Consider the following 13,828-nt stretch of genomic DNA (forward strand, 5'->3'; position numbering starts at 1 on the left):
ATGAAATTATACAACATCCGTCCTTTAAGATCGAACGAATGCCAATGCCTCTAGAAGTAGAAATAGCCGATAGCAAGATGTATATGTTACATGAGGTTTGTAGAAATTGTAAATTCACTATAGAAGATGAAGAATTTGACATCGACCTGATACCTATGGTTTTGGGGGAATTTAAAATGATCGTGGGGATGGATTGGTTGGCGCGACACCATGTGGAGATTAACTGTGAAAATAAAGTGATGGTTATTCAAGCTCCAAGTGGAAAACAATTAAGTATTCAAGGAGAGAGAAACGTGGAAACCAAGTTGTGTACCTTGGTCCAAGCTTATAAATACGTACTTAACGGGAGTAGAGCATACTTAGCTTATGTAGGAGATGCCCGACAAACCCTCCCTAAGCTTGAAGACGTTGAGGTCGTGAATGAATTTCCGGATGTATTTCCGGAAGAACTGCCGGGACTTCCTCCCGAAAGGGAGATAGAGTTTCGCATCGAATTAAATCCGGGCGCGAAGCCAGTTGCGAAGGCTCCCTATAGACTTGCTCCCACCGAGATGCGAGAATTAATGACACAGTTGCAAGATCTTCTAGATAAGGGTTTCATACGCCCAAGTGTGTCGCCTTGGGGAGCACCCGTCCTTTTTGTTAAAAAGAAAGACGGGTCGATGCGCATGTGCATCGACTATAGAGAATTAAACAAACTGACCATAAAGAACCGCTACCCTTTACCTAGAATTGACGACCTTTTTGATCAATTACAAGGGGCGAGCTGGTTCTCCAAGATAGACCTGCGTTCGGGGTACCATCAAGTTAGAGTACGGGAAGAGGATATTCCAAAGACTGCATTTAGAACCCGTTATGGGCACTATGAATTTCTAGTCATGTCGTTTGGGTTGACGAACGCGCCGGCTGCATTTATGGATCTTATGAACCGGGTGTGCCGACCCATGTTAGACAAATCAGTAATAGTATTCATAGATGATATTTTAGTTTATTCGTGAAGCAAAGCTGAGCACGCAAGGCACTTGCGTGAAGTACTCGAAACTCTCCGCAAGGAGAAACTTTACGCAAAATTTTCAAAATGCGCCTTCTGGCTCAGGGAGGTGCAGTTTCTAGGCCACGTGATCAATGCGGAAGGTGTTTTAGTGGATCCATCAAAGATTGATGCTGTAATGAAATGGGTTTCCCCGAAAAGTCCGACTGAGATAAGGAGTTTCCTAGGCCTCGCGGGATACTATAGGCGGTTCATACAGGATTTCTCGAAGATAGCTCTACCTCTAAGCAGACTGACGAGAAAGAAAGAAAAGTTTGTGTGGGGTAAGGAACAGGAAGAGGCTTTTCGTATACTGAAGGAGAAATTGTCGAGTCCTCCGGTCCTGACATTGCCAGATGGAACTGAAGATTTGGTTGTTTATTCAGATGCTTCCCACCAGGGGTTAGGTTGTGTTTTGATGCAAAGGGGAAGGGTTATTGCTTATGCGTCGCGGCAACTAAAGCCTCACGAGGTGAACTACCCAACACACGATCTGGAATTGGCAGCAGTAGTGTTCGCCTTAAAGATTTGGAGACACTACCTATACGGTGCGAAATGTACGATTTACTCGGATCATAAGAGCCTCAAGTATTTCTTTGAACAAAAAGATTTGAATATGAGGCAACGAAGATGGCTGGAACTCATCAAAGATTATGATTGTGATATCCTTTATCACCCGGGAAAAGCAAACGTGGTAGCCGATGCGTTAAGCAGAAGAGAGTACCCGTCTCCTCTCCGTGTTAAGTCCATGAAGATGATAGTTACGCCACGATTACTTGAAACGATACGTGAATCTCAAATTAAGTCGCTTGGAGCAGAAGATTTAAAGAAAGAAAGATTAAAAGGCGTAATTGATAAATTATAAGAAAATTCGACCGGACTCAAGACGCGATTCGGCCGAATTTGGATACTTCGATTTTGTGAAGTCAAAGCCGCACTACTCGATGAAGCACATAAGTCACGATATTCGGTCCACCCTGGGGCTACAAAGATGTATCGAGATTTAAAAACCAATTATTGGTGGCCGGGCATGAAACGCGATATCGTCAAGTATGTCGCAAAATGCTTAACGTGTTCTCAAGTGAAGGCAGAACACCAAAAGCCTTACGGAGAATCACAACCATTGGGGATACCGTTGTGGAAATGGGAAGAACTAACGATGGATTTAGTAACCAAGCTTCCAAGAACGAAAAAGGGGTATGATACAATATGGGTAATCGTAGATCAACTTACGAAAAGCGCCCACTTTCTACCCATTAAAGAAGCTTATTCTTCCGAGAAAATGGCGGAAATCTACATGAACGAGGTCGTGTCTCGACACGGGGTGCCCGTGTCAGTCATCTCGGATCGTGATACTAGATTTACCTCTCGCTACTGGCAAAGATTTCACGAAAGCGTGGGAACGAGATTGCACATAAGTACCGCCTACCACCCTCAAACTGACGGCCAGTCAGAAAGAACCATTCAAACACTTATTGATATGTTGAGGGCGTGTGCCTTAGATTTTGGGGGAAATTGGGATGACCATTTACCACTAGTGGAATTTTCTTATAACAATAGTTACCACAGTGGCATTCAAATGGCACCATACGAATTACTATACGGGAGGAAGTGTAGAACTCCCGTATGTTGGGGTGAAGTGGGGCAAAGGGAGCTCGCGCCAATTGATTTAATAGCAATGACAAATGAAAAGATTGAATTGATTAGGGCTCGTTTGAAAGCAGCCCAGGATCGGCAAAAAGCTTATGGAGACAAGAGAAAGCGTCCTATTGAATTTCAAGTTGGAGATTTCGTTCTGTTGAAGGTGTCGCCATGGAAAGGCATAATCCGTTTTCGTAAACGGGGTAAATTAGGTCCTCGGTATATTGGGCCGTTTAAAATCTTGGCTCGTGTTGGAAGGGTCGCTTATCGATTAGAATTACCGCCTACCCTAGACGGAATTCACAATACCTTCCACGTGTCGCAATTGAGAAAGTGTCTTGCGGATGAAACCGCGTTAGTACCTCTCGATGACATTGAGTTGGACGAGGGGTTGAATTATGTCGAAAGACCAATAGCCATTAAAGATGTCAAAGTGAAGAAGCTCCGCAACAAGGCGGTCCGACAAGTGTTGGTACAATGGCAACACCGAAAGGGTTCAGAACTCACATGGGAAGCGGAAGATGAGATGAGAAGACACTATCCATTTCTTTTTGGTATGTGCACGTTTAAGATTTATTATATGTCCAGGTTTCGGGGACGAAACCTCTTTTAAGGGGGGTAGACTTGTAACACCCCAAAAACCGGTATTTGATTAAAGTAAATGAAAATGAACAAAAAGTAACCTAGTTAGTGGGTTATGATAAGAAATAAGTTAAAAATTTGAAATAATGCTTAAATTAAATACTTATCAATTTAGAAGGGGGTTAATATGTAAGATTTTAATAATTAAGGTTTATTAGTGATAAACTCAAAAACACACTCCTGTGTGCGTACCTGGGAGCGATCGAACAGAAGAAAAGAGGGTGAAAACCCTTGTTCATGCTAACCTACTCAATTAATCAAGAAATTCAAGCCTAAATCAGTTGCATGTCTCAAGTTTATCGATTATCTATGTATATCTAGTGAAGTGGTAAGTTGAATTTTTGATTTTGGTGATGTTTATAATTAGGGTTTCGACCCAATCATGAAATTGTGATATGATTTGTGTTGTTTAGATGTTAAGGATACTCCATAGAGTAGGAATTATGCTTGATTTTGGCCAATTGAAAGAAAGCCTCTAAAAACCCACTTTGTGAAAATTATGATTATGAATATGAGGATTATAGGAATGATGAACAATGTAATTTTACATGTAAATCAGCTTGTAGTACCCAAGGGCTAGTTAAATTAATGTAGATTAAAGGAATTGTAAGAAATAGAATGAGTAATGATGATGTATAGGATGGAATAGCAAGTTATGCTTTAAATGTTGTACACTATGCTTTATTAAGGTAACGCCTACTAGGTGCTCGATGAAATGCTTGAATGAGTAGTTATGTGTAAATTGGAAAATGATGGAATGAAAGTTTGGGTACTAAATGAATGAATGATCATGTTGATTAGGTGTGAAGGAAGAAGGTTCGAATTCTAAGAAGCCGGAAGGATCACAAGACCGAGGTATGATCCGTCTCATACGAAAGTTTACTTTTTTATTTATTCGTTAGTAATTATATTGAACGACCCTTGTTATAAGAATTATCCTATGTTTTAGTTATTTGCGGTGTTAGTAAAAGAATGGTAAATCCCTTGCGGATTCGTTTATGCTAAAGAAGGTTTATGCTAAGTTATGCAAACCGACCGGTTCTTACGACTAGGTCGAGTAAGGATATGAGACCATCCGTCTAGGACGGGTGGTCATGTAAGCAAAATCGTATGCAAAAAGGTTCAATCCGTTATACGGATAGAACGAAAGATTTTTAAGTTGAAAGCAATTAACCCGATGTTATCGGGTCGAATGTGAAATGCTTAAATCTCATTATGAGATTGTATGTCATACCCACTAAATGGGTAATCGAATGCGTATAAGAAATGGAAGTATATAGATGATTGTAATTACCATGTTGGTATTGTGGACTAAATAAGCACCTTTACTAACTTTTTAAAGTTTGATGTTTAATGTAGGTAAATCCTCGACTTAGGCGATTGGACGGCTTGGAACGTGCACACTTGGTTTACGCCCACTACTCGCTTCCGTTGTTAAGCCTTTTGGAATGGGTTAAGTCTTGGTCATATGTATTTAAGTTTAGGTAGTATGTTGACATCTTTGTCGTAGGGTAAAAACTTGGTAGTTGGAGTCATGTCGTGACTAATGTGGACTTTGTTTGTTTTCGGGTTTTTGTCAAGGATGTTTAATGTTTAAGTTTGGTGTGTAAAACAGGTAGTTAATGATGTTAAACGAATAGGTCATGTCGAAATTTTCAAAAATTTTCTATTTATTTGTACGTATTTAATAGTAGGGTTTGGGGCGTAACAGAGAACCCATTTGAAATTAGGGCTTTGAAATTGAAGAGAGATGTACTACGTATACGATCATTGTATTTGAATGTGTTTGCTTAAATGCTCATGTTGTTTTGTCTTTGTTAAACCCAAGCGCGCCTCAACGCGCGCATGGGTATAAACCTAGTTACGTATAAAGTAACAAAACTATATTTATATTGATTAATTTCTTTTGTTTATGTTATTATGTTATCTTTTACGTTTAAAGATGTTATTTCTTTTAAAGTTATTTTTTGTACTATTTCTACTTTTAGTGTAGTACATGATTTATATTTCTTTTGAAGTTATTTTGATATACTATTTTTCTATGTTTTGAGAATTTATTGGTTTCACATTTGTTTACATGTTATCAGTATGAAATAAATAATATAAATTACATCGTAATAAATAACTTTTAAACTATGTTTTACACACAGGTTTTATTATACTTTTAGAGGAACAAATAAGTGAATAATCATTATTATACTACACTCAAAAGAAATATTTATATCTACATCTATATCGTTGTATGTATCTATATCAATATCTATATCCATCTATACTACGAAGGACACGCGTAATCTATTGGAGTCATCTATTTTTATTTTTTTCTCGCTTCTCTCTCTCTCTTTTCTACTTAATTATGGATACTTATTTTATTCAATTAAAGATAGTTATGGTTAACCAAACAAATTTAATATGAAAACCAGGGGAAGAATATAATTTCACCACTTTTTTTACGGTCAATTGAACGGTTAACTGACAGAAGGACGCAAAATGTAGAACATTGCAAACAATGAGTGTGTAGGAGGATCACATGTTGATTCTAACAACATAGCAGAGGGACGCAAATTACAGTTTCTCTTGTTTTATTAATGATAATTATTATATTATCAATCAAATGAATTTAATATGAAACTAATTACTTTTTTTTTAAATAAACATACATTTTTTACTTAAAACTTCAAAATTTTCAAAATTGTGTTAGGTAATAATAATAATAATAATATTAATAATAATAATAATTGCTTTTATGAGTGGTTTCTAACAATTTTCAAATATTTAATGTGATTAGATGGTAAAAATTTTAAAAATACAATATGTTCACTAATAATAAAAAATAGGTGGTATGAAAAAAACAAAGTTAACACCCAATTCAAAGAAATAATGTTCTAAAAACTAACTAAACAAAATTTATAACGCCAATGTTCATTTTTTAAATATATATTTTGACGACTGTATATGTTAACAAATTACAATATATTTTATTTTATTAGTATAATACGAGAGTTTATTCAATCGTTCATTGCATATATTGTTTTAAAACATAACACTTATATTACTAATTATATAATATTACATTTATTAACCGTGTATACATGAGATTGTAAACTAGTTTTTTTAATAAAAGGTTGTCTTATGAGAAACCTAATGTCAAGTGTAGTGTGGTTAGTTGGATTTATTATAATATAGTCAAAAGACGTTTAATATGTCAGTATTAAAGTTTGTTTTAAAATTATAAATAAATTATATAAGATTTTATTTTTTTAATTTTTGATTGCTACCATGCCGCCAAAGTTCAAAACAATGACAAATAACATTTTTTGATTTAATTTTTGATTGCTAGCATGCCGCCAAAGCTTAACACAATGACAAATAACATTTGATACAAGTACAAATAAATATTTATATATTTGAGATGGCATGGCAATCATAGTATTCTTATGCGGTGGTGTCAAGTACAATAAGATGTTTTATTTTGCATCACACTTAAATAAGTGAAACGAGTTACACGATAATCACACATAGCCTAGTACAATGCTCTCACGATGAGTTGATTTACCAACATTCATAGAACTTAATATCGACACGAAGCCTAAAATACACGTCCCCTTCAAAAGAATCAGTCATGATAGTCGCAATCCCACGATGCATGAAAAAGTCTCCGGTACCACCAACCACTGATATATCCCTACTTTTAACCATAATTGGGTCAGCACCAATGAAATTTATGGTTCCTTTATGTTGTGCACTATTAAACACAAATGAAAACCCTAGCCATGCGGTGAAAGTATTTTTTGTGTCATAGAAATACATCCCTTGAGCTCGACCCACTGGAGATGAATGAAAATTATTGTCTAATGTGATAGGATCATCAAAAACCGCTATATTTCCAAAATGGAACTTATCTGCTAATATTGTAAGGTTTCCCCATTGGGGTGCACCTACAATAGCAGAAGTTGCATTATCGGCATTTTGGCCATTGTAAATCACGTCATGGAAATAAAACACTAAGTTTTTACATGGGTAGTATTGTCTTTGCATGCCCGGATGCGCTGATGACACTAAAAAGAAGAGAAAGATGATGAAGATAGCGAAAGAGATTGGTGACTTCATTTTAAACAGGAGGTTTGAAATTGAAGAGAAATGTGTAAGAATAGGTTTTGTGGGTTTTGGTTGTATCACTTCATCTCCTTATAAGGGCAGTTGATGGATAACTTTTTAATATTGTATCATGTATAAAACACTTTATACAATATGCCTTATAAACCTCAATTTAAAATGGAAGTGGAAATTGTATGTAATCCAATTTGTATATTTGCGTTCATGAATATCAATAATCGTTTTACAAATATCTTCACTAAGATAATACAAATATAAAATATCGTTTTACAAATATCTTCACTAAGATAATACAAATATAAAATAATTTGTTATATAATTTAATTAAATCATGTATGAAATTAATCATTTTCATCTTTAACAAGACAGAAGAAGTGACGGCAAGTTCATTCCGGTCCAAAAAAAATTTCAACGGAAAGTTCATTCCGGTCCGACATACGGTGGACCAGATTAAAGAGGACTCGTTTTTGTGGGTGTCAAACCGAACTAAGCTCCCCTCCATTTCCTGGGAGAATTGGGTTGAGTTTGAAGTCTCCGCTTTGTTGTAATTTTGTTAGTCAAGTTGTGTTTTTCTTTATTTTGGGTTGTATCGCTTCCAGCGGCTTGCTGGCTCTATACCTATAGTTTTGTAGTTAAAAAGAAAAGTGACGGAGAATATTCATTTGTGGAAATTGAAGTGGACGGCAGCACCCAACCAAATAACATGAGCAAGTTGATTAAAAGACACATATTTAATATCCTCAAAAAACCATTTCATGTGTTATTGATCTTGTATTGTAATCATCACCTCTCCAAAGACTCCACTATCATCTTATTTTTTATATCCTCAAGAACACGTTTAATTTGGATTTAGTTATCAAAGGGTCTTTGCTTTAGTGGTATAAAAGTGTTTTAAAAAAAAAGTCGTCTCTACCCAAGTGAAAGACCTAAATTTATATAATTAAATTAAAGGTTGTTTGAGTTTTCCAATTAAAAAAAAGGTTAGTGGGTTCAATTTTATCCAGGTGCTATCGATAGAAACTTCATGTTATTAAGAAATAATGGATTTTAATAATCCTAACTATTGTCTCATGGCTGGCAACGGTTTTAACTTTAAAAATTCCCATTGATGATCCCATCTTTTCACATATTGGCCTTCAATGGACCTTAACTAACAGAATCCTAACGTCGTTAGTCTCCGATCGCCGGAAAAACATTTTTTGTCGGAAAAAGGTTCCTAAAGGTCCGATCTATGGTTACAAACAGGTTTGGGATGAAAACTTTGAGTTTTCCAGCTAAAAAGTTTAGTTTTCCGGCGACCTTAATAATTGAGGCTTTTTACTAGAAAAGGTTCCTAAAGGTGCGTAATAAGGCTACAAAGAGGTTTGAGATGAAAATGTTGAGTTTTCCGGTCAAAATGGAGTTTTCCGGCCAAAAACGTTTTTCCGGCCACCGGAGACTAACGGCGTTAGCGTTCTATTAGTCAGGATCAATTGAAGGCCAATATGTTAAAAGATGGGACCGCCAGTGAGAATTTTCGAAGTTGGGACCGTTTCCGGCCAATAGGCAATAGTTGGGATTATTAAAATCCATTATTCCTATCTATACCTTATAATAAAACAAAACAAACTTATGCCACTTGGCATATTCTTACTCCTATTATTGCCACGTGTATTCCTCTTGATCGATGCGTTTTGTGTTTAGGCGCTAAAAGAAAAGCCTCTAAACCCTAATTCAGTTTCATCTTTCCTACGCCATCTTTGAATTCAATTGATTGTCTCTTTGCCTTCTAAAAATTGTCTCCTTCCATTTCACTCCTTCTTCTCCATCAAGCTATTTCACTCCATTTCTTATTCAGCCTTCTTTGTCTACAATCAGAATATGCCATTTCTCTTCCATTCCACTCTACAAATCTCTTTTTTTTCTTCAAATCCAAGAATCTATTGTTCTTTGTTGAAGATCGAAGATTGGATATCATAAACTTATATAAAACGCTCTGTTGAACCAGAAACTTTGTTGATCTTTGGTGGAAAGAAGATCGTTTGGGTATTGATATAGTCAGGGATCTCAAGGCTTAGCCGCCGCCGCTGCCTCCGGCAATGGCGGCTAGGGTTCCGGTAAGATTCTGGCTACTCTTTTTGCAATCTATTGTAATTGTTAGGTTACTGTATTGTTTACTATATTCTCTCTGAAACCATGTCGCCTCCAAACCCTAATCCGGTTTCAATTGCATTCGTTTCTTTCAATCGGGATCTCACAATAGGCGGAAGCCGTTACTCTCTCTCTTTTTGTAACAACACATCTGATTTGCAACTTCTATTCTGCCGATTTCGTGCTCAAACAAAGGATTCAGTGGTGCCTCTCTTTGATTCACTCTCAAAAAATGATCTTAGGTATGGTTTATCTTTATTATTTCATCGTTTTGTCGTTAGTTATTCATCGTTTAATCTTTTCTTATTAATAGTTTGTTTGTGTGGTTTCTTTTTGCGATGCGATGAATCTTAATTTTTGCGTTACAGGGATCTTTTGTAACCAGCTTTGTTGATTTGTTATCACGCTTCTCTAAACCCCAATTTATGGAACTGTTAAATTGCTTCTCTCTAATTTGTCAATTGTCATGATTTGTTACCACAATTTAAAAAGTTAAATTGATGCAAATTTTGTATGTCAGATTGTCAGTCATGTACAACTGGTACTCGGAGGAACCAATTAATGGTAGCGCTCATTTTTGGAACCTCTGGTATTTGTTCTAATCCTTAATATGTTATTCTTTATATGCAATTTATATGCATTTTTCACATTTTGATATGAAAGAATGAGAGTGGTTATGATGGAATTGTGATTGGTTTTTGGATTCGTAAATTCTACGAGAAAGATCGCTATACTTTTAATGTGGTCTCATCAGTGATGTTTAACTTTACAGCAAGTATTAAGCAAAATAAGTTTTTGATGCTAAACGATATAAGAAAATCACACCAAAGTTTAAACCTTTGGTGTGAACTAACTACAAGATATTTGAACTATGATAATAAATTGTTTTTATGATTTTATTGGTGTGAACTAACTACAAGACATTTGAACTATGATAATAAATTGTTTTATCAATGGTTTTATGTGTTCATGATGGTGTAGTTTAATTAGTTTTGCAGGTGATATCAAATAAGAGAATGTGTTTATTGCTTTGATACCAAAGGATGAGACACAATTATCTTGCACATGAGGTGAATTCGTATTTCTTAAATGTTGTTGCTTCTTCATTTTAAGTTAATTTTATTAATTTTGTATTTGCGTTGACGACCTAGAGTACTTTTTTAATTTCATTTATAAGATCACATATATGCTATCTTGCATGTTTAAAAAGGTGGTGATAATTTTTTAAGCTAATAATTTTCCTCTGGTATCCCTATATATCAATTACATATCAATTATATGATCTTCAGAACTTACATACATATATTTACATAAGTTAACATCTAAATGGGTCATTTTTTTTTAAAATGTATTAGTTTGTTCCGTGTCAAAACAAATCTTAACAAATGTGGGTTCATGATCACATGGTTTGCAGTAGATTCCGTCCCAGTATTTATTTTAGAAAAAATCTTATTGTTTTCCTAATTGGATAATTTTTTTTGTTACTTTTAGCAACTTTTATTCAGTTGCTATTATCTAAGTTCAATATTATAATACTATTGTTTTTCTATCTTTGATGGTGAATTACATGTTGCTAACTTTGTGGACCCGCGGGTAGTTTTTGGTTAGAAGGCTTCGATCAAGGAAAGGTTAGAGTGGTTGTGAACGTTTGTCCAGTGATTATAATGTTTCATATAAGTAGGTGAGGAGAGAGGTTGAACTACAACATCCGGATGATTAGCATTTTATATACTACAGGGGATTTTGGAGATTTAATCTATAACTCAGGTATTATAAACTCGGTTAATTGTCATTTTATAAATGAAATATAATATATCTAGACTTCAATTTTAGCCGAGTTTGTGGTTTGAACGAACCTAAACAGCTATCATCTTGTGTTAAATGTCCAAAAGAGGAAGCGAGTCATTTGGATAGGTCTGTCCCTGGTTTGTTAGTATTAGTTTTTCAGTTTTGCTCTGGTTTTCTTTATGTTAGAATATACATATGCCTGGCAAAGTGGAAAGGTCGGATTGGGTGTTCGGTCAAATTGGGCTTGAGTTAAAACAGATTCTAAGCAGACGAGTTCGGATAAAGTGGGTCATGCAAAGAAAGTATTAGTTTATTTCGGGTCAGAATGAGTTATACCTGCAATGGACTCAAGTTAAAGAGTCCTATTTACAAAACAAACCATGAATCGGCATATTTCGTCAATTAAGTGACGATTCAATGTCATTTTCATCAAAACTCACTACTGAAGTCTTTAAACTCTATATTTTGGCTCACACAAGTTTTGGATGGTGTTCAAAACAAGTTTTAATCATTTATATATTAATCCAACATATGTTTAAGTAGGTAGTAACATGTATCCTATTATGTGACCAAAGTAAGAATGACGATTGACACATTTATTCCTATTAATACAAAGGTTATGGATCATGGTATATGGACATCATCCAAAAAAAATAGTTTTAATTTTATCTCTTAAAGTTGAATATGAGCATCCTTCTGAAATTAGTATTAGTATATATTGTGTAATGGGTGTGTAAATACCAGTTTAAAATGATTTTTTTATTTGGAAAAATCAAAATCCCCTGTTGTATTTTCCTATTTTATTAATTGTGGTCGAACTTATTGGTTGAATCTCAGATGTTATGTTTTAAAAAAAAATTATCTTTTTGTGAGCATGTCTTTCATTGGAAGCTTACCTTGTGATGTCTTTTAGCTTGCAGATATATCAGTTGGAAATTTTAGATGGCTCAGAGAAAGAGTAAGTGTTGTTTCATCGCCTCGAAGACGCCTTAATCCTTGACATAATAAAATTAGAAAGATATAAAATTTATACTCCTATGCATTTTTAACTGTATTTTTCTTTGTTAGTAAGTAATTTATTATTTATTTATTGCAGATTGAAAAGCGCATTGAAAATTATTCAAGTGGGCCTGAAGATGATTCTGATACGATGAAGAGATCTGTGACAGGTGGCAATCAAAGGAAGCTTCATAGAGTGTGGAATTTTTTCGGAGGTAAAGAAGTTGTTCGATGGTGTTGCTCATTTCGGGGTAGGAAAATGGACTCATATAAGAAATCCCTTTTTTCATCATCAACTCATCAAACACCTATACATTTGAAGGTACTTTTCATCTTTTTTATCATGGACTCATCAAGACTTTACTTTTTATGTAATTACAAGAGTGTCTTTTCAATAAACAAATGTTCTCTGTTTGTGTTGTTTTAATATATTTTCACAGGACAGATGGCGAAATCTTTTGAAGGCAAGTCATGCGCTAAAAGGGAGTAGAATAAAGGTTAGTTTTGTACTAAAAATGGTTACAAAACTATATCATAAATATAAATATAAATAGATAACAATAATGTATAATTTGTGGGGCATTGTTTGGATGTTTTAAAACATTGTTGACATCATAGGGGCATGATATGGAGAATCATTTATTTTGATGAATTTTTATGTAAAAACGTAGGATATATGACACCAAAATATTGCTACAAAAAGGATTTATGACACCATCCCAACGTTTTGTGAACATAGATTTTATGAAAACGACAACTTACGACTTCTCAGAGGCGAGCCCTTTAAGAGAAAGTACATGGGCTTGCAAAGTACCCAAATAAGGTACGTCAAGCATAGCCTATGCTGATTGCAACTACATCATTTCTATCATACATTGAGCAGCTACCACGTTTATTTTTTATATCGAATGTTGGCGTATTGTATTCAGTAACTTATTTATTTGTTAATATTTCAGACATTCTCTCTTTCAATTTGTAAGGCATGGATTTAATATTATTCTTCCCTAAAATCACTATTTTGGTTTAATAGGACCACATAATTAGTTTTATTCATGTAAAAAGAAAAATTACAAGAACAATGCTTAATATGTTGGAACAAAAAAGAAGTTGGTGAGACAATCTTGGCTAAACTCACTCCTTTATTTCTTTTTTTAAGTTGTAGTGTAGCTGGTAGGCTGAGCAATTGAAGTGTATTAAAGAGGAATTTTGGTAATAGTTCATTTTGTGCATTTAGATACTAATTCAAATTTACCTATTTAATCTTCATGTAAAAATAATATTTTAAATTTACAAGAGTTAAAAAGGAATTGGCTGAGAACATATGAAGGTACATCATCGATTAATATCATATTATTGGTTATAACAAGAGGGCTCAAGTTCGAACCTAATCCAAACGGGTTTTGTTGTAGTCGGCCTTCGGGCGGCCTTTTGATAGTTGGCTTGGGCTACTCATTTATCTACAATTGTTTATTTCAATATCAT

General features: G+C 34.7%; 2 protein-coding genes and 1 long non-coding RNA gene across 25 annotated transcripts; 2 read left to right on the top strand and 1 right to left on the bottom strand.

Moving 5' to 3' along the window:
• The first annotated feature begins 3,515 nt into the window (after nucleotides 1-3,515).
• On the top strand, nucleotides 3,516-4,945 carry LOC110938308. The gene is made up of 3 exons (XR_002591342.2): nucleotides 3,516-3,641; nucleotides 4,115-4,168; nucleotides 4,673-4,945. It is a non-coding gene; the product is annotated as an uncharacterized LOC110938308 (long non-coding RNA).
• A 1,748-nt stretch (nucleotides 4,946-6,693) lies between these two features.
• On the bottom strand, nucleotides 6,694-7,460 carry LOC110873104 (disease resistance response protein 206). Its single transcript, XM_022122032.2, has one exon. It carries the CDS (start codon nucleotides 7,421-7,423, stop codon nucleotides 6,866-6,868), a length of 558 nt encoding a protein of 185 aa, XP_021977724.1. The 5' UTR covers nucleotides 7,424-7,460; the 3' UTR covers nucleotides 6,694-6,865.
• Nucleotides 7,461-9,117: 1,657 nt separating this feature from the next.
• LOC110938286 lies at nucleotides 9,118-13,373 on the top strand. 23 transcript variants are annotated; one of them, XR_004860024.1, is made up of 10 exons: nucleotides 9,118-9,525; nucleotides 9,672-9,801; nucleotides 9,928-9,992; nucleotides 10,080-10,148; nucleotides 10,550-10,629; nucleotides 11,241-11,326; nucleotides 12,261-12,305; nucleotides 12,444-12,668; nucleotides 12,787-12,843; nucleotides 13,086-13,371. XR_004860024.1 is itself a non-coding variant. In XM_035974358.1 (9 exons), the coding sequence occupies exons 5-9, from the start codon at nucleotides 11,272-11,274 to the stop codon at nucleotides 13,092-13,094; spliced, it is 384 nt and encodes a 127-aa protein (XP_035830251.1). In that variant the 5' UTR covers nucleotides 9,118-9,525; nucleotides 9,672-9,801; nucleotides 9,928-10,148; nucleotides 10,541-10,629; nucleotides 11,157-11,271; the 3' UTR covers nucleotides 13,095-13,371. The 23 variants fall into 23 exon arrangements, 17 of the variants coding, with proteins under 17 accessions (XP_035830251.1, XP_035830255.1, XP_035830249.1 ...); XR_004860023.1 differs by having other exon boundaries at nucleotides 9,928-10,148; nucleotides 11,157-11,326; nucleotides 13,086-13,372; XR_004860021.1 differs by having other exon boundaries at nucleotides 9,928-10,148.
• Nucleotides 13,374-13,828: the final 455 nt, after the last annotated feature.

The sequence above is a fragment of the Helianthus annuus genome, chromosome 1 (genome assembly GCF_002127325.2).
Source record: "Helianthus annuus cultivar XRQ/B chromosome 1, HanXRQr2.0-SUNRISE, whole genome shotgun sequence".
Taxonomy (NCBI): Eukaryota; Viridiplantae; Streptophyta; class Magnoliopsida; order Asterales; family Asteraceae; genus Helianthus; species Helianthus annuus.